Genomic DNA, 17646 nt, shown 5'->3' with positions numbered 1-17646 from the left:
TGCTTGTCCGGTTTCGGGCAACCCTCCACGCTCGAGGTGCGAATTAACGCTGCGGATAAATTGCTCGAGGTCGCAGGGGGCTGGCGCCTGCAGCTCGCAGCCCGACGCTTAAAATATATCTCATCAAGTGGAAGTGATCAGTCGAAGCCTCGAGTCCTCTGGTGTCTCACTGTGAGCTCCCTGCACGACAATACGGAGATAGCATCATCGCATCATCGCGTACGAACATACAATTTCAAAACAAGAGCTAGACTACCGTTGCTTTCGAAATTATAAGTACCTAGATAAGAGGCGAAAGAGAGTCTTACACCATACTGTTATTCACGACCCCTCATTCCCCTCACAGATTGGAGTTTAGCCAACTTGGATATCGAATGCGACATCTCTCTCAGTTCAGTGCCTAGGTGGCTAGCTCGTGTGAGCATCTCTCAAAACCGACCCGACTCAACTCCAGGCGGCCGCTTGTTTCGAGGATTTGCTTCTTTCCTCTGGACGGTCATCCCAATCATAACCAAACCAGCCGCCCAAAGAAACCCCGCATAGAAAGCAGCTCGTCATCATCTCCACCGAGACTCTTTTCCCATTCTTGAGCCACCCCTGCGCTGTATCACAGACGAGCAACTCAAATCGACAGCCTCCAGATCAACCACACGCGTTTCCAACGGGGGAGATTTCCAAACGAGAGCCCCTCGACGTTCAATTCCCCTTTTCTTTTCCATTTCTTCACTCACCCATCCCGCTTCTTCTCCACCTCCCCCGACTCTCCCCCTTGGCCCCCCACTGCCCTTCGAGACAAGACAAGACGAGATGTGGAAGCGGCCGACAATCTCCACCGCGACGTCGGCGGCGGCGGCGCCCGACGCCAACCCCATGGACCTCGTGTCGCCGACCAGGACGAAAAACCCGGGCCGGCGGTTCGCGCAGATCGTGAGGCTGAGGCCCGAGTTCGTGGCCGAGTACAAGGAGGCGCACGCGGCCGTCTGGCCCGAGGTGCTGAAGCAGATCAAGGACTGCAACATCCAGGACTGTGGGTGAACCCTTCCTTCCCTATTCCCCCCACCAAGAAAAAGAAAATAGAGACAGGCCCAAGTCATGGCCTAGTTAGTTAGCCGCCGTTTCCACGGGGAAAAGGGCGGAAGGAATGAAGTAAGGAAGGAAGGAAAAGAAGAAAGAAGAGGAAAAAAGGAGTCAACAACCCCCCCCAAGTCTCGAGTGCCACGCGCTAACAAGGGAACCCGCCGGGCCAAACCCCCTTGAACAGACAGCATCTTCCACGACCCCGAGACGGGGATCCTGTTCTCGTCGTTCAAGTACGTCGGGTACGACTACGCGGGCGACATGGAGCGCATGCGCGAGAACCCAAAGGTGCGCGAGTGGTGGCGCATGACCGACGGCTGGCAGGAGTCGCTGGTCCCCGGGGCGCGGAGCAGCGAGGAGGGCGAGCCCGGGTGGTGGAAGCCTGTTGAGGAGGTGTTTTATACGGCGTGAGAGCGGAGGGCAGGGAGGGAGTGTGTGAGTGAGGGAGGGAGGGAGAGAAGGGGAGAGGGAGAGGCTGACAGTTAGGATGACCTTGGGGGCTTGTGATTCGGCTTGGGCTTTGTGGGGTGCTGTGGGAGTCTGGGCTGGCATGTGATTTTTTCTCTACATGGCATGGATCTTGTTTAGCCGCTGCTTCGATGACTTGATGGTATATCTCTCGCCATGGCTCTCCCGCCCAAACTGCCTGCGAGTGACGAGTGCGATTGAGATTGAGAGTCGTCCATGCGCTGGCCTTCACGTGCGAATTAAACACCATAGGAGCATTTATCCAGAGTGAAACTCCCCGTCAGATGATTTTCTAGCTGGCTTGCTGGAAATCCCGAGACTGGGCCGGACAGACATCAACAACAGTCTCACCACCAAAGAAGCTGATGCCGACCCATCCCCGAGATACCTCCGCGGCAGCAGGGTGAGAGGTGGGCAGCAAGAGGGTGTGGTAGTGATGCAGGATAGAGTGAGATGTGTCTGTATGAATCTAAGGTTGACCTATGGCGTCGGCCTCAGCCTGCCGGCCCTTGTCTCCAACTTCAGGTGGACTCCGTACCGGATGCCCTCGTCATTTTTGGGCATTGGGATGAGTCGATGTATGCTCGACATGTTCTGCCTAGAGATGAGAGGGGGTTCACATCGAGATACACCTACCTGGATTCTGCGGTCTCTCGGACGACTTCAAGGCAGTTGCTGTCCACCTTGCCAAAAAGGGGTAATTACTTCTTCTTGCCTCCGGGAAATTGTCAATCCCAACGCAATGTGGCTACAGTTAGTTAAAAGTCTAAGAACTGGACAAGGTCTCTTAAGAGTTTCTGTGAGTCGTCGATTAAGTCGTAGCTTGGATAGCTGTCAGAAATATCGGAGTAACCTGCCTCGATACTTGAAGTGTATCGAAGCCTTCGGTCCATGTTGTCAAAATAGAACGTAGTCTGTGCTCCCAATCCTGAGGAGATTTTAAAGCGGCACCTCCTTGGCATCGTTCCCGTTGCAAGCATCCAGGCCTTATTCGTTTCAGTGACTTGCAAGGTCGATGTTCCCACCAGACGAAGGGAGCCACTCACTGCGCTGAAGTTGGTTCCCCACACAAAGAACGAGCAATCCGAGTCAGGTATGAGGTCGAAAGCTTGAGCGATACGACCAATAACATTCATCCCTTGTCGTATCGCCAAGTCCAAACGTCTCGAACCTTGGTTCCTCCAACTGGAACCTACCTGACATAGTTTCTTGGCTCAATGTTGGGCTGCGACCTCAGACGACGCCCTACGGCATGAACACATGCACAGTGACGGCAGCAGACATGAGATATACAACAGATTAATTAGACACCTAATCGTACAGAAACGCCCGCGTCACACGCGCTATTCAGAAAAGGCCACCTCCTCCACGGTTGCCATGCCGGCGGGCCTCGTTCCTGATCCACTCCTCAAGGAAGCTGCGATCGGAGAGCTGCCTCCCGTCCGACACCTTGGTCTTGACCTGCGCCTCCTGGGCATCGAAGCTCAGCAGGGTCGGCACAGAGTTGATCATGTAGGACAGGCCGAGGCCCGCAGACATGACGTCGGGCGCGTCGTACTCGACGGTGCAGTAGCCGACTCCCCCCTCAGCCTCGCCGACGCCGGACTCGACGAGGCGCTGGAGGAGCGGCTCGATGGTGCGGCAGGTCGGACACCATGATGTCGTCCAGAGAGTGATCAGGGGCGTCCGGGAGGAGGCGGATAGCAGCTGGTAGGTATGGAACTGATCGGCATTACGGACCCTGTTGGAGGAGGGGGAAACCAGGCATGGCATGCATTGTTAGAGTGGGAAAAGAGCCGAGAACATTTAGTCCCTAATATTCGTAGGAATGACATGACTTACGATGCATATATCTGGTTCTTGGCCTGCAATTTCCTGCCAGTCGAAAAACATGCTCGAATGGCCCCTGGAGGGGAACCCGCTTTGGCATAGCGACGGCCAGCAAGAAGGGGTCTGAAGAGAGAGGGAGCCCGCATGCTTGTCGCTGATGGCTGACTCAAGACGCAGAGTGATGGTCTGAGAACGTGATGGCCTTACTCGCGTATGGCGGGAGACGGGGAATGAAGGGTAGCCCAAACTGCGCTACTGTAGCTGGGGTATCCGTAAACCTGTAGGGATAATCTGCGGTTATGGATGTGCTGAGCATGGTACACTGCATCAATCAACCCTGGAGCGTGGGGGAAGACCCTTTTCTCTTTCAGTGGAGAAAAAAATATAGTGGGTGCTAGCAGCATGTGCCTCTGTCGTCATAATGCAGCTCCCCGGCAAACCTGGGGGTCTCAAGGGATCATCACACCAAACAATCAATTCCCAAATTCCTGTCCACTTGCCTTGGCTGGCAGCCATTCAAAGGACCACGACACTCTTCATCAACCGGCACGATCAAGTTAGCCTCACCTTCTTCTGCATTGATTTGCTGCAGTGTCCCGATGTTGCCGGCCGTGCCCCGGGGCTGACTAGCGGGTTGCCCGCTCGGCGCTTGAATTGAGATGTGACCTCACATGCCTGTAAGGAGTATACATATGCGTACATGGGGATAGGGAGGTTGGCGGTGAGCCAGCGAGGTTCTCTTTTTTGGGATGGCGCGCTGCTGGGGGAGCTGGGGCCAGCCAGGTTCTAGCCTCGTATGCCCCATGGAGATCATGGAGATCTGTCTGGCATCTCCTGCTTTCGTAGCTTCCTAGGTAAGGTAGGGTAGGCTCCTTGTCTCCGTGACCACGAGTGTTCTGTCCCGAGTCAGCCTGGACGCGACCAAGTCTTCTGGCGAAACAAGGGGACTCGGTCCATTCAACTCAGGTATCTGATGTTTGGCCAGAGTGACGGCTTGGCAGACCATCTTTTAGCAGAAATATGTAACATGTGCTCCTCCAAGCCCCACAAGCCCCTCCTCTCACTTGACCTTCCCTGCAGTTTTAGCGGCTGACATCCATGGATGGAGACTGACAGTAGCAATTGCCCATGGATGTATCATTTTGTAGGTACCTCCAAATGCCTGCTTCCAATTCCGCCACATGCCCGGGTTTTCAGAGTCAACGACGGGACGCTATATAGGTTCATAAACCCCCAAAATATCAAAACATGGAAGAACCATTCTCTATCTCCCTCTTCTCTCTGGGATTCCACAGCTCGACGCGAGTGTGACCTAGCCGCAACCATATTCAGGAGCACTTGAGCTCAGAGCCAACACCCGCCTGGTCCGAGAGAGCCGCCTCCTACGCGCCGCCTGTCCTTCTTGCGCGCCTCGTTTCCTGAACGTCTGTATTCAGTATTTTAGACTCCTTCTTCTTGTGTCTACTTTGGAGACATTTGTCCATATTCTTGTTTGCATAGCCCTCGTCTCGGCTGGTATAGACGCGAAGGCTAGACCATATCGCCTGCCGTCCCGGGCCGGTACCTATTCTTTCTCCCTTTTGCTTCCCCAGGACGGGACCACATATCCTTCAACATGTCCGAGAACGCTCCAGAAGAGCGCCGCAGAGGCTGGCGGGCGATCTTTGGAAAAGGCTCGGTTGCTGAGGGCCATGACTCGGCCGAGAAGCCTCGCCAGGAAAAATGGAGCATGGGCATTCTCAATGACCCGTTGACCATTGAGGTACCTGGTATGTGAGATCGCCAAAGCTTCCAATTTGTTTCGAGGTGGGTCCAAATACTTACAATCGCAGGTTCTGTGCTGCTGCTGGCTCGCGACCGAAACGAGCCCCTCGGCTTGCGGAATGCGCCGGCCAGGACATCCGCCTCGTCAATCCCAATCACCATCTCCCAGGCTGTGCCGCAGCCGCAGGAGGATCTTGACAAGAAGAAGACCAGCGATGGCAAGATCATCCTGGTGCCCCAGCCCGAAGAATCGGCCAACGACCCGCTCAACTGGCCCAGCTGGAGGAGGGACTTGTCGCTGCTCTCGCTGGGTCTCTACTGCATGGTTGGCGGCGGCATTACTCCACTTCTCGCTGCCGGCTTCACAGATGTCTCCAAAGCCTACGGTGTCCCTGTGGCAGACGTATCCTTGACTACGGGCCTTTACATGATGGGCATGGGAATCGGCTCGGTGTTCTTCTCGCCCACAGCAATCCTATGGGGCAAGAGGCCTGTCTACCTGTTCAGCGTCATACTGTTAATCGCCACGTCGGTATGGTGTGCAGCGTCGCCAAACTTCCCATCCTTGATCGTGGCGAGGATATTTCAGGGCATCGCAGTCAGCCCCGTTGAGTGCCTACCCTCGGCGACGATCGCCGAGATCTTCTTCCTGCACGAACGGGCGTTCCGGATCGGCATTTACACGCTTTTGTTGCTCGGCGGGAAGAACTTGGTCCCTCTGGTCAGTGCAGCCGTTATGCAGAGACTTGGTTGGCGATGGGTGTTTTGGTAAGCTTTTTTTCTTCCCTCCTTTTATTATTCCGTCCGGAATACGACGATACACCTATACAGTGCTAATACATCTTCAGGATGGTTGCAATTGTTGTTGGGTTCTGTGGTTTTCTCCTGTTTCTCTTTGTCCCCGAAACGTTTTGGGACAGAGCGGCGGTTGGTAGGAAATCGCGAAAGTCGACATCTCGACGACCAAGTTTCTCCCGGAGGCGCTCATCCAAGTACAACGCACTACCGGCTGCTGCTCCTGATGTTGTTGTTTCCAATCGGGATGGGGATCACGGGGCTCCATCCGAGCATGAGAGTCCCCATCAACACGCAAAGTCCCCTCGTGTTGAATTTGCACCTAGCATTGACACTGAGCATGGTCAGCCTGTGGAAGAGCACGCAACAGGCAACCCCTTATCCCCACCACTTGACCATCAAACGAGAGATAACGGAGAGGACAAAATCACTGTCGCGAAAACAGAGGATGACAACACAGATCGCCGAGTCCTAGACCCTACTCCGTCTGCCATCAACATTCCTTCGGCGGCTCACATCCCAGGAACCCCTAATTTAGCCAAGCCCCGTGCTGTATCTCCAGGACTTGGGGCGAGCGAATCTGGGGACGCCACCAGAGAAACTGATAGCGAGAGACAGTCTATCTCGTCTTCGATCCTGCCTGGGGGCTTTGCTTACACGGCCACGTTGCGCGAGCAGCCAGCCCGATCTTTCACCCAGCAACTCAAGCCATACCACGGTCGTCTGCATCGAGACAAATGGCACAAGGTTGCTGTCCGACCCCTGATCCTCTTCATGTATCCCGCCGTCCTCTGGTCCTCGGTAGTGTATGCCTGCTCCGTCGGGTGGCTTATCGTCATATCCGAGACCATGGCCGTCATTTTCCGCGAAGGAATCTACAAGTTTAACGCTCTGCAGACCGGTTTGATCTACATCAGCCCGTTTCTGGGGGGGATCCTTGGCACCCTTGTGGCGGGGAAGGTGTCGGACGTTGTGGTCAGGAGCATGACACGGCGCAACGGCGGGCTGTACGAGCCCGAGTTCCGCCTCGTCATGGCCGCGCCGATCGTCCTCTCCACCGTGATAGGGCTCATGGGCTTTGGGTGGTCGGCACAGGACGGGGACCACTGGATCGTGCCAACTGTCTTCTTCGGCGTGGTGTCGTTCGGGTGCTTCCTCGGGTCGACGACCAGCATCACCTTCTGCGTCGACAGCTATCGCCAATACGCAGGCGAGGCGCTCGTGACGCTCAACTTTAGCAAGAACATCTTCCACGGCCTGGTGTTTAGCCTGTTCATCACGGGGTGGGTCGACAGCGATGGGTCGAAGTCGGTGTTCATCTGGCTCGGGGTCATACAGTTGATACTGTTGACGTCGACCATCCCCTTGTACATCTACGGCAAGAGGGCGAGAATGTGGACGGTGCGGAAGAACTTTATGGAGAAGTTCTAGGTTGGTTCTTGTTCGATACCCCGGAAGAAATCCCAGATTGCGTTTCTATATATGGACCTATGGACATATCACTGGCGTTTTGGGCACATGGATAACTTCACGATACATGACATGGCATTTCGGTGCGTCTGGTGTGGTTGAGGTGCATAGCATCAAGGTATGAGCATCGTTTTTGGGGAGGTTCTCGGTTTCTGGATAGGTAGTCCAACTACGGTATAATACAGACTACACAAGTATTCACAAACTGCAGATGGTGACTTCAAGCCTCAATGCTCCATCACGAACACCGTGCCAGATATCGAGTTTCCCACTGTACCCTCTCCGGTAAGCTCACCTCACACCTTTGCATTTTCATACCCCCACCACCCCACCACGATCCTCAACTTGAAATAACATACGGATTACCTGCACACAACGACGAGTAGTCGAAAAGAAACGAAAACAACCCAACCTCGCCGCCCAACCCAAACATGACAACCCCACGCACACCCCCTCTCCTAGACCCCTACCTCACCCTCCCCCCCGAAGCCTCCCTGGTGCTCCTCACCTCCGTCCTGGGCGCAACCACAAACTGGCTCGTCCTCCGCCACCTGCACTCCCTCCTCGCGCCCGGCAGTAGCGGTAACGACGGCTCCTCCCCCGGGGGGGGAAGCACCACCGCCACCGCCGTCGTGTTGGCCAGCTACATGCGCGACCTCGCCTTCTGGAGGGACGGCGCGGCGCGGCTGGGCGTCGACCTCGAGGCGCTAGGGATGCGGGGGAGGTTCGCTTTCGTGGACGGGCTGGGCGGCGGCGGGAGGGGGAGGGGGAGGGACGCGGCGGGGGATGTCGGACGGGCGGTGGATTCGCTGCTTGGGGCTGGGGCTGAGAGGGTTGTGTTGGTGGTTGACCAGGTGGATTTGATGCTTGCGGCGGCGGGGGGGGAGATGTCTTGGGGGGATGTGCGGGAGATGCTTATGGGGTTGAGAGAGGTATGTGTGGGTGTGGCTGGTTGTGTGGTGGTGCCTTCTTCTCCTTGCCTTGCCCCGGTTCTTTACTGCTGTTCTACTGCTGTTCTGCTACTAAAACTCACCTCGCCATGAAGAAGGTCCACGCTTTGATCCTCACCCTGTCTGCGGACGAGCCTCTGGTCTCGAGCCAGACTACGACACTGGAGAAGGAGCACGCCGCGTTAGTGCTCTCTGCCGCGCATGAAGCCGAGATGGTCATGAGCCTCCGGCTGCTGGACACCGGTACGGCGAAGGATGTCAGCGGGGTCATACGGATCACGCGCGGCGGTGCCGAGTCGGAGAGGTCGATAGAAGAGAGGGAGTATCTGTATCACGTTGTGGGCGATGGTGGGGTGCGAGTCTTCGAACGCGGGCAGTAGCAGACTCGGTTGGGGGCGCCGTAGAGCCGGATACCAGCAACTCATAGACATCATATAGACAGATACCCCTGCTTCCTTGAGGCTGAAGCAAAGCCCGGAGACAAAACTGCGGATAGTCGCATTTTCGACGCCAACGCAGATCACACACACGGTAGTACCACAGACGTAGCCCTCAAAAGAGCAGATTCTGCTTGTGCTTTGTGCCAATGCTGTATGATTTTTGACGACCATTGGCCAGTCGACCGAGACCCTAGTTCCTTGCGAAATCATGACTGATGTAACAGCGAAAACGAATAGGCCGATCCCGTTGCTCCCCTAGACACCCCAAATCGAATGCAGGCCGATCGGCTTCCCTCAATCCATGTCCCCTCTATTGCGCCAGCGGCCCCTTGGCACCCTTCGGTGTGCCCGTCTGGAACCCATTCTTGAATTTGCGGGAGATGGTACCGAGGTACCTCATGCGGCCGGTTCCGGTGGTCTTTCGGCGCTTCGCCTTCTCGGACCAGTTGACTATTTGTTCCAACCCTTCGTTAGCCATTTCCGCTTCTCCTTCTTCGCTCCAAAACTACGCCTATCATCCGGAGGAGGGAGGGGGAGATGCGTACACTTGCGAATCTTGGCAGCCGGGTATCCGCACGAGGAGCACTGCTTCGTCTGGTTGTGGAGCGAACGGCGACCACACCGGCGGCAGAGGCCGTGGGTCTTGTTGTGCCGTTTACCGAAACTCGAGGTTCCCTTCGCTGTTTAGGATGTCAGCATCGTCTCTTGGAAGGGGAATCAATCGGGAGAGAGAGATTGGTGATGCGATGGGGGAGCAGGGCCCGGTGAGCGAGAAATTCTCCAATGCCATCCAGACATCCAGACATCCAGACATCCAGAAGAATAAATGCTCCCCGGGCCGAGGCGATCGCGTGATGAGGATAATAGCATCGTGTTCATCGTGGTTCTAAAAGCGCAAGGACGACGGGGAAACGTACTCATTTTGTCTAGAAGTCAAAATGCTCTTCCAGATGGTGTTGGTTGGGGTGCAAATGGGTACGGAAGTAGGCGATCGAGTCGGCGACAAAATTTGGAGATAATTGATTTTGTGGATTGCGAAATGGTTAAGCGACCCAAGTGGGACGGTGGGTGTGGCTGTTCGTTGGGAGGGCTAGTCACGTGGGATGCACCAGCCACAACTCCCATAACCGTCCGTTCTTAGCGTCGTACGGATCCGTATAGGTAATTAATCATCACATCACTTACACTCCTGATGTGACTCCCTGTAGATGCTCATGGGTAGCTCCCTGTCAGGAGTAGCATGTCCTACCTGTGCTTCACCCTGAAGAACTGCGAATCTTCAGCTGTTGTTTTGACGTTTACTTTGTACTAACTTCAAGTAGAAGCGTCTGGAACACATGAAAGGCTTGGTTTCACCTTTCTCTGGCTGCTTTTCTGGACGGAACCTCGGGCTAGAACGGCAGAGGATATGAGGACGCGGAACTCTGTGCTTTTGTAGGATGACAGGCAGAGCCTCAACTCATTAAACAAGCCATTTGCCGTCTTAAACCCTTCAGCCCGGCACTTGGCAATTACATGTCCAGTAGGATTGTCATCAACTGGTGGAAACTCCTCACAGGCATATTTGACTTCCACCTCGGCATCGCTGAGTTCTTGGAACGGCATCCTCCACTCTGTAAGCTCGTATATAGCCGACCCCATCGCAAAGAGCTCCCGTGATATGGGGGGCACATCATCGTATTCCCGCCCTCGTAGAGTCAGGATATAGTGACCCTCGTAGACCTAGCTCGGTTCGAAGTCGCACCCATCGAGAAGAGACCCACCAAAATCGCAGAGCTTGGCACGGAAGTTGTCGAAGAGCAGGAGGTTCCGTGCCGAGAGATCGAAGTGCAGCACACCTCTTCCATGGATGTCGTCGCGCGCAAGTATGATTGCTCTGGCGTCGCCACCTCAGATCCACTCGCTCAGTGACCGAGGGATTGAACCTCGTCTTGACACCTGCTCATCTTTAGCTAGCTTGTGTTGGAGAGATACATATCCTTTGATGAAGGGTTCGCAAGATGCATATGGCAACGGTAAAGATGAGCAAGATGCTTATTTTATTGAATGTTCCTGGATTTGGCCGAGGCTCAATAACACCCTTGGCTATCCGTCCCCCCCCATGCCACAAGCAAGTGCAGGCGTTACGAAGCAAACCAGCAGATAAACTCCCCAATAACCCTCAAGAAAACCCCTTCCAACCAGCATTGCCCCGTCGGGTTGCGAGTGACCCTTGCCACCGTAGTGGAAATGCAACCCTCAACAACAGAGAAAAGAAAAAAAAAGCTTGATGGAAAAGGGGGTACTTAGCAAGGAATTCGCCCCCCTGCACCTCGTTGAAGTAGCCAGTTCCTAAGCTCAACCTTATTTGGCCTTCGATACCTCGAACTTGTCAAGGATTCGGTCAGCCCACATCGTCACCATGTCCAGCTTGTACAGGAGTTCCTTGTACGGACGCACGACCGCGCTGGTCAGGCCGTCGAGGAGTGCGTCCGCGCTGGCGTCCGGGTAGCCGTTCTCGACCCGTTCGAGCATCCGCACCACGCGCCCGACCTCGACGGGCATCGCGTCGACGTCATAGGCGTTGACAAGGCTCTCGATCTTCTGCTTGACCAAGCTGCACGTCTGGGGTGTGACGGGCGTGTTCTCCCGGAGGTGGGCCGAGAATGTCTCAAGATCAGCCAGCGCCACCCGGAGAGGGTAGGTGGCCGACCAGAAGAAGGCGGGCTGTAGCGTGGAAATGGAGAGGTCAACCGGGTGTTGTCCCCGTTTGGACTCGACCAGGACGCCATGGAGCATCTCGCAGAAACGAGGAGGGGTATGGTAGACGCTTGTCAAGGCGGAGAGGAGGAAGTCGCGAACCCACCCAGGGAGCTTCGGGATAACCGAGCCTCGAATAGCCAGGGGATCGTTGTCGATTTCGCATATCGGGACAGGGAGCACCGTCCGCATGACACCCCGCGAGTTGATGAAAAGAAGGCCGTCTGGCACAAGGCGCTTCTGTTCGAGCTCCCAGACTCGCATCTGGTTCGTGACTTTGCGTCCGATTCCTGGCGTCTTCCAAGCAGGTCCGCCGTCGTCGGCTTTGACAGTGAAGTCATCCATGGTAGATCTTCTCGCTCGTGGAGATTACTATGGTTAAGAGCCGCACTGCACCAAGGGTCAGTTCACTCAGGGAACCAGCCAGTTGGCCTTGTGGGTTGGGGAGTTGGGGTTGATGGTGGATTTTTCAGAGCACTCCCGCGGTGGCCAAGCTAGTGGTGGAAATTGTAAAAGTAGGGGGGAGATGAGTGCGGTATCTACCTTGTTGAGGTTACCCTCGGGGCCGGCTGATGTGAGAGTGCCGTGACAGTCTGGGTCTCGCTCGAGCTTACGAGGGCTGCATAAAGGATAACGGCGCAAATCCCCGAGCGAGATGGAGCTCTCAATAATGGAACTGATGGCAGATGCTGTGGCAGCTAGGCACCCAGCTGTGGATGCGCGGAGAGTGCAAACGACGACACGACTGTCGCCAAGTTGGAGGTGAAAGTTTCTGCGGGTGGTCAGGGAGGGAAGAAAGCAGACAATTCAAGGCGGTAAGTACTTCAGTACATGAGGAGACACCACTCGGAGCATCAGTACCAGAACCTTCCACAGTGATCCGAAAGTGAGAAATGGACATATAATCCCGCAGAACACTTTCACAAATGCATCGAGATCTTGGCTCGATCAGGGAGCAAAGGTTTGCTAGACTAGCACTTGCCCCTGTCCAGCCCTGTCCAGCCCTGTAGCGAAGACTACCTGGGCAAGACCAGGCAAAGTGAAAGGCAAGGAGAGTTCTAGATTTATACCTAGGGATTCTAGGAACGCAGGGTTGAACTTGGGAATAACACGACACCTTCCTTGAGCCCTTGAGCTCCGCTGCTATCTCAAACTGCCGTATATTGCGCAGTTTTCGTGGAATCATTGTCGAGAAAAAAGGGCAACGTATCTCCATAACCTAAGAGTCCACGAGCAAGAGATGTAGATCTGTGAGCGCAAGATCAAGCCGACATACAACTGACCCTAGTCAAAGCCGGAGTTCTAGTCACTGCTTGTCAGCGGATGTCAATGAACAGATGAGAACGGCTGGCTATGATCACGGTCATGGGAAGCTCAACCAAAACAGCGGCTGTCAGGACTGTAAAGCTCATTACAGCCTTGGAAATGTTGCCCGCAAGGTTCAGGGGCAACATTCCATCATACGTCGTTGAAGGGTCTCCTCTAAGAAAGACAATCTCGTTCAGATCATCATCACATAGACCGGGATCGCAGGTGTGAGACTAGATCAGGGCGCAGCATACTATACTCAGATCAGAGAGCAGCTAATTCAGTCGGCAAAGGACCATCTCTAACGTCGTGCCTGGTTCAGGAACGCCACCCCTCAATCTTGAGGCTGTCGTTGAAGAAATAACCTACCTTAGTGGGCTAGTGCGACTGCACTTACCTATGATGCGTGCACTTCAAAGACGGGACCATGTGATGTTTCGCAGGCGGGCCGTTTGCAACGGAATGGCTGGCCTAAGGTAGGTACCGATGTACTATACGGACACGTAGGACCCTGCGATCCATGACCTGGTTTCGGCTGCTCGAAGCCCCAGAATTGGCGAAATGCCTGGACACGATCCTTCTTGCCTCCTATCGATCGTCAATGATCATCAACAAGGGCGTTCTGTGCTGACTGCAGGCATTTAAATGCGAATAGTAAGCATATCCCTTGCACTTCCATCTCTTCCATCTTGTGAAGTACTTTTACTGCCGAGGGAGGTGGCCGCACGACATTGCACATGCAGCCAATCGTTGGCCGCAACTGGCTTGGTGTACGGAGGCGGTGCGTGGCACTGTGGGGCTTTGGCGACCTCTGGACGCTGGGTTTTAGGCGGGCGACGGCCTGTCCTCGGCCGGAATACGAAATCGACAAGCACTGTGTGTACTCCGTAGTGCGCGCTAAACCGCCAGAAAATTTAGTGCCACCCCATTCATTCCAAACGGCCCCCCTTTCGACATTCATTATCGTGTGACCTTGTCCATTCCTTCCTCTTCTAGCGACTGCAGTCGTCTCCCACACCCGACTCATCTCAAACCGCATTACATTCGTTTGCTATTATCTGCAGTTTAATAATTCCAACCCTCCACAACATCTTATACTCTCTTTCCTGCCTTATTCTCTATTCGCTTCGCGCCTCATTCACTTGACGTTTCCCTTCAATTTGGGCTCCTATTTAAACCACTTCTGCGTTGAGAACGACCTGGTTTAACTCGATCTTGGATATAAGCGACTTCTTTGAGTGGTATAACCTCGAGGCGCCTGTTGGCCCTCTTTCAACCTCACACGGCTCGCTTCAGCCAGGACCGTCTTGGACTCGACAAAGCCCAACTATACTCGGAGTCCCGAGCTGGAAACACCAGAAGCCCGCCCACTTCCTCATCTCCTTACACTATATCCACATCCTCGAGCCATTATGTATTCGACACGCTTGATCAACTTCCTCATAGTAGCACTCTCCATTTTCTCCATCGCCCAGGCAACGTTCGCTGCCGCCACGGTCACGGCCCGAAATGAGCATGAGATTGTGAGAAGACAAGGCCGGGGCGGTGATGATGATAGATCAAGCGTCACGGCTGATGCCAGCCCTTCCGACCCGCCGCTGTCGTCGACGCCGGACACATCGAGCCCACCCGGGCCTACGTCACCGACCGACACACCGTCACCGACAGATACCGGAACTTCAAAGCCTCCTCCGTCATCCACTCCAACTTCCTCGAAGACTAGCAACTCGCCCACACCTACAAAGACAAGCTCGACCACGAAGGAAACCACGTCTTCATCTAGCTCCACGTCGTCAATCCCAATTTCAACAATCACCCACGTTGTCACTGCGACGAATCCCGATGGATCCAGGACAACCTACACCACCCAATCCACCTCGACCCCGACTGCTGGTCTGCAAGACGGGTCGAGCAAGGGTACGTCGTCGGGCATGTCCAAGTCAACCCGCAACATTGTTATCGGGGTCGTGGTGGGCGTCGGTGGTGCTATTGTTTTGGGAGGGATTGCTCTGGTCGCCTGGAGAATCTGGGGGCGCAAGAAGAACCAGGCAGAGAACGATGGCTTGATGGATTACAACGGAGGATATAGCAACCCGGTGGAGAAGACCGAACCGACCGCCTCTCCCAGCGGCCGATCTCCATTCCAGAGCACGCTTGAGAGCTATCACGCGCCGACGCAGGTGAACACGGCATCGAACTTCTGATCCTGATACCTACCCAAGCCAACAAGCCAGCCACACCAACCAGTCCGAATTGTTCATAGCGACCTATCGTTTTGCGCCGCCTGTCCATAGTTTCTCAATCTGCGCATGGATACACCCGGAGTTCGAGGACATGATTTTAATATGGAACCATTCTCGCCACATATCAACGGGGGAAGGAATAGAGAAGTCCCAGACAGCCAGATAGGCTTCGACCTCCATTAAAAAGAAGGAGCGAAATCTAGGAAGCTGGTCACGGAGGTAGAAAGGTTGGAATCGGGCCCTTGAGGCACTGGGTTAATGTTCACTCAGGCCCCAATTGGGGATGGAGAAGGGCGACAAGAGGCCCTGGCGCCACTTGTATTTACTAAACCATTTAATCACCTCCCCAGGAAGCCATTCACAACCTAATTCACAATCTACCTCCTGAGGCTCCCCAGTGCAATCCCACCAGTGTGATGGCAATTGGAGGGAATTGGAGGGGTGACCCAAATCACGTGCGACGCCTTACGTGTACTCTCCTGGCAGATTTGGTCTGTCTCGAAATGGTTTCACCTCGACGATTCCCCATATTCTAGTTCGCTGATGCGTGTTTCAACGCTCAGATCATTACAGTAATGCAGACCAGATCTGCCCAAAGGTCAGTCATGAATCTGCCCAGCTAGATCTCGGGCGGGTTCGACACTTGAGAGGTTTGAAGCCTTCCTTCTCTTTGTGTTCCTCGTCTTTTTCTACTCCGGAGATAAGTTCCTATTTTCAACAGTTACGAACAGCCATCGAGCCCAACCGCTCCTTTTCTATTTTTTTTTTTTGCACCGTGATAGCGCGGGAGCCCGGTCTTCGCCGCACTTATAGGGTTTTAGCGTCTCTCATATATTCCAGAGGCAGGCCTATCCCGTTCCATTCCAGGTCCCTTACCGATCAGAAACATGAAGTACTATACTCTCTTGGCCCTCCTAGCCACGGGGTCTACGGCGTCGATAAACGTGGCCGACGACATCTCACGTGGGTTCAGGATGGGCGTCCTGCCGAGGCAAGCCCAAGTCAACAACCTGCAAGCGTTCACGAGCGGGCTCGGCGGCGTGGGCGCCACGGCCATCACACAGTCCAACGACCCCAAGAGGCAGTTCGACGTGGATGGCGATACCTTTGTGGGTGACCCCCCTCCTCCTTCCCCACCATCCCCCTCCTCCCCCAATCCTTTTAGCAGCCGAAGCTAACCAACGCCCCATCGAAACAGCCTGACTTCGAGAGCGCCGCCAACAGGGCCTGCGACAATCAGCACAACGAGTGCGCCCGCAAGGCGAACAACGGGGGTGGGGCTTTCTCCGTCCCGGATTGTGACAAGCAGTCGAGTGGGTTTCCTCTCCCCTGCCCTGCGTTGCGTACGAGATACCGACCTGGAAGACGTGCTAACTCTCCCTAGCTCAATGCAAGGCGGCTATTGGCAGCGCGACCAAGACGAGCTTCGTTAGCCTTTTTAAATCCGATGACCAGTTCGATATCTTCTGCGACACGTGAGATGACGACGGATGGAAGGGAGGTGGGGGTTTCAAGAGGATGAGTTTCCTGGGATGGTACCGTGCGTGGACTATGGGTCAACGGTGGGCTCCGAGGCTTGATTTTTTGGGAGTTTTGAGGAGCTTGGAAATGTCTGGCTGGATATGGGCTGGATGCGCCGGTTTGCATTAATTTGGGCAGTCGTCCTGAGTGTCATTGTCGATTGGAGTTAGAGATCAATTTCTTTCCCCTTTTCTCCCTGTTGAACTAACGACAAAAATGCATCTCTCTTTACCGAAGCCAACTCCAAAACCCATCCTACATGTGATGAGCTTTGCGAATAGTCTCAGCCGGCAAGGCTCTGTCCGGGTCCTTGGCGACTGAATCCACCCCGGCCACTTGTTGGCTTGAACATCAATGCTTCAGGGCGAATGTATGAAGGTGCATTCATTCGATAGACAGGTTGGAAAGGACAATTTTCGGCGAGGGCTGAGGAATTTACTGGCCACCACCAACCTCGATGCACTGCAAACAATGGAAACGTGGCAAGCCAACATTAGGCGAGGCAGCGAGGACACAACAGCAAGAAAGTCATTGCTACGCACTTACGGAGCTACGCCTTCTCGTCCAAGCAAACTGTGCTCTGTGTGTATGGCCTGGATGGCCGGGTATCAGGCACGAGTTGGTCTGATCTGAAGTTAAATCGATGCTGGGGACCCCGCCTTATTTATTCGGCTGGCCCTTTTACAGGGGTTCACTGCAGGCGAAACAGATGAAAAAAATGGAAGACGCGAGGACGCGTCCCGAAAATGTTGTCATAGTGCAAGTTAAAAATACGGGACTGACAACGGATTGAACGGTGCCTTGGAGAGAGTTTCGGGCCCTGGGATAGCTTCCGAGGGCCGTCCCGCCATCGGGGCTTGTTCTGGCCCAACTCAGCCAATTGCCTCTTGTTGAAGTGGAAAATAAAAAGGGGTGAAAGGCGACCAGGCAAAAACGGTGGGTTACGTGGGGACACAAGTGCCAAGTTGGGTCATTTGGCTCTGTTAGTGGCTACATCGTTTCTGGCCTGGGGAGATCATTGTTCGCCACTGAACTCCATGT

At 54.6% G+C, this 17646-nt stretch overlaps 9 protein-coding genes across 9 annotated transcripts; 6 read left to right on the top strand and 3 right to left on the bottom strand.

The window, feature by feature from the left end:
- Positions 1 to 500: 500 nt before the first annotated feature.
- Positions 501 to 1805, top strand: QBC33DRAFT_366606 (uncharacterized protein). Its single transcript, XM_060423956.1, has 2 exons — positions 501 to 1027; positions 1262 to 1805. The coding sequence occupies exons 1-2, from the start codon at positions 808 to 810 to the stop codon at positions 1486 to 1488; spliced, it is 447 nt and encodes a 148-aa protein (XP_060285136.1). The 5' UTR covers positions 501 to 807; the 3' UTR covers positions 1489 to 1805.
- A 1096-nt stretch (positions 1806 to 2901) lies between these two features.
- Positions 2902 to 3500, bottom strand: QBC33DRAFT_420576 (uncharacterized protein; the record flags this gene model as incomplete). Its single annotated transcript, XM_060424125.1, has 2 exons — positions 2902 to 3286; positions 3388 to 3500. Coding segments are annotated over 2 exons (498 nt in total), but the record flags the coding sequence as incomplete, so codon positions are not given.
- Positions 3501 to 4507: 1007 nt separating this feature from the next.
- On the top strand, positions 4508 to 7600 carry QBC33DRAFT_469459 (MFS transporter). The gene is made up of 3 exons (XM_060425173.1): positions 4508 to 5144; positions 5208 to 5907; positions 5988 to 7600. Exons 1-3 carry the CDS (start codon positions 4991 to 4993, stop codon positions 7363 to 7365), a joined length of 2232 nt encoding a protein of 743 aa, XP_060285134.1. The 5' UTR covers positions 4508 to 4990; the 3' UTR covers positions 7366 to 7600.
- Positions 7601 to 8954, top strand: QBC33DRAFT_366540 (uncharacterized protein). Its single transcript, XM_060423955.1, has 2 exons — positions 7601 to 8336; positions 8450 to 8954. The coding sequence occupies exons 1-2, from the start codon at positions 7836 to 7838 to the stop codon at positions 8732 to 8734; spliced, it is 786 nt and encodes a 261-aa protein (XP_060285133.1). The 5' UTR covers positions 7601 to 7835; the 3' UTR covers positions 8735 to 8954.
- QBC33DRAFT_534155 (60S ribosomal protein L37) lies at positions 8721 to 9806 on the bottom strand. Its single transcript, XM_060427518.1, has 3 exons — positions 9712 to 9806; positions 9340 to 9474; positions 8721 to 9244 (listed from the first exon to the last, which is right to left on the bottom strand). The coding sequence occupies exons 1-3, from the start codon at positions 9713 to 9715 to the stop codon at positions 9105 to 9107; spliced, it is 279 nt and encodes a 92-aa protein (XP_060285132.1). The 5' UTR covers positions 9716 to 9806; the 3' UTR covers positions 8721 to 9104.
- Positions 9807 to 11039: 1233 nt separating this feature from the next.
- On the bottom strand, positions 11040 to 12038 carry QBC33DRAFT_366373 (uncharacterized protein). The gene has a single exon (XM_060423953.1). It carries the CDS (start codon positions 11876 to 11878, stop codon positions 11138 to 11140), a length of 741 nt encoding a protein of 246 aa, XP_060285131.1. The 5' UTR covers positions 11879 to 12038; the 3' UTR covers positions 11040 to 11137.
- Positions 12039 to 13339: 1301 nt separating this feature from the next.
- QBC33DRAFT_534147 (uncharacterized protein) lies at positions 13340 to 13737 on the top strand. The gene has a single exon (XM_060427517.1). It carries the CDS (start codon positions 13487 to 13489, stop codon positions 13730 to 13732), a length of 246 nt encoding a protein of 81 aa, XP_060285130.1. The 5' UTR covers positions 13340 to 13486; the 3' UTR covers positions 13733 to 13737.
- Positions 13738 to 14067: 330 nt separating this feature from the next.
- Positions 14068 to 15077, top strand: QBC33DRAFT_366376 (uncharacterized protein). The gene has a single exon (XM_060423954.1). The coding sequence runs from the start codon at positions 14254 to 14256 to the stop codon at positions 15043 to 15045; it is 792 nt and encodes a 263-aa protein (XP_060285129.1). The 5' UTR covers positions 14068 to 14253; the 3' UTR covers positions 15046 to 15077.
- An 894-nt stretch (positions 15078 to 15971) lies between these two features.
- Positions 15972 to 16563, top strand: QBC33DRAFT_557679 (neurofilament medium polypeptide protein; the record flags this gene model as incomplete). Its single annotated transcript, XM_060429821.1, has 3 exons — positions 15972 to 16193; positions 16283 to 16397; positions 16469 to 16563. 3 exons carry the CDS (start codon positions 15972 to 15974, stop codon positions 16561 to 16563), a joined length of 432 nt encoding a protein of 143 aa, XP_060285128.1.
- Between the last annotated feature and the right edge of the window lie 1083 nt (positions 16564 to 17646).

The sequence above is a fragment of the Phialemonium atrogriseum genome (genome assembly GCF_030411735.1).
Source record: "Phialemonium atrogriseum strain 8032-3 unplaced genomic scaffold QBC33scaffold_8, whole genome shotgun sequence".
NCBI lineage: Eukaryota > Fungi > Ascomycota > Sordariomycetes > Cephalothecales > Cephalothecaceae > Phialemonium > Phialemonium atrogriseum.
This window is presented reverse-complemented; position numbering and strand designations above follow the sequence as displayed.

Coding starts and splice junctions, on each gene's coding strand:
- QBC33DRAFT_366373 (XM_060423953.1), bottom strand. CDS start 11,878: ATGGATGACTTCACTGTCAAAGCCGACGACGGCGGACCTGCTTGGAAG.
- QBC33DRAFT_366540 (XM_060423955.1), top strand. CDS start 7,836: ATGACAACCCCACGCACACCCCCTCTCCTAGACCCCTACCTCACCCTC. Junction 8,337..8,449: donor TGCTTATGGGGTTGAGAGAG/GTATGTGTGGGT, acceptor CTCGCCATGAAG/AAGGTCCACGCTTTGATCCT.
- QBC33DRAFT_366376 (XM_060423954.1), top strand. CDS start 14,254: ATGTATTCGACACGCTTGATCAACTTCCTCATAGTAGCACTCTCCATT.
- QBC33DRAFT_469459 (XM_060425173.1), top strand. CDS start 4,991: ATGTCCGAGAACGCTCCAGAAGAGCGCCGCAGAGGCTGGCGGGCGATC. Junction 5,145..5,207: donor GTTGACCATTGAGGTACCTG/GTATGTGAGATC, acceptor TTACAATCGCAG/GTTCTGTGCTGCTGCTGGCT. Junction 5,908..5,987: donor GGTTGGCGATGGGTGTTTTG/GTAAGCTTTTTT, acceptor ATACATCTTCAG/GATGGTTGCAATTGTTGTTG.
- QBC33DRAFT_366606 (XM_060423956.1), top strand. CDS start 808: ATGTGGAAGCGGCCGACAATCTCCACCGCGACGTCGGCGGCGGCGGCG. Junction 1,028..1,261: donor GGACTGCAACATCCAGGACT/GTGGGTGAACCC, acceptor CCCCTTGAACAG/ACAGCATCTTCCACGACCCC.
- QBC33DRAFT_534147 (XM_060427517.1), top strand. CDS start 13,487: ATGCGAATAGTAAGCATATCCCTTGCACTTCCATCTCTTCCATCTTGT.
- QBC33DRAFT_534155 (XM_060427518.1), bottom strand. Junction 9,245..9,339: donor GGCTGCCAAGATTCGCAAGT/GTACGCATCTCC, acceptor TGGAACAAATAG/TCAACTGGTCCGAGAAGGCG.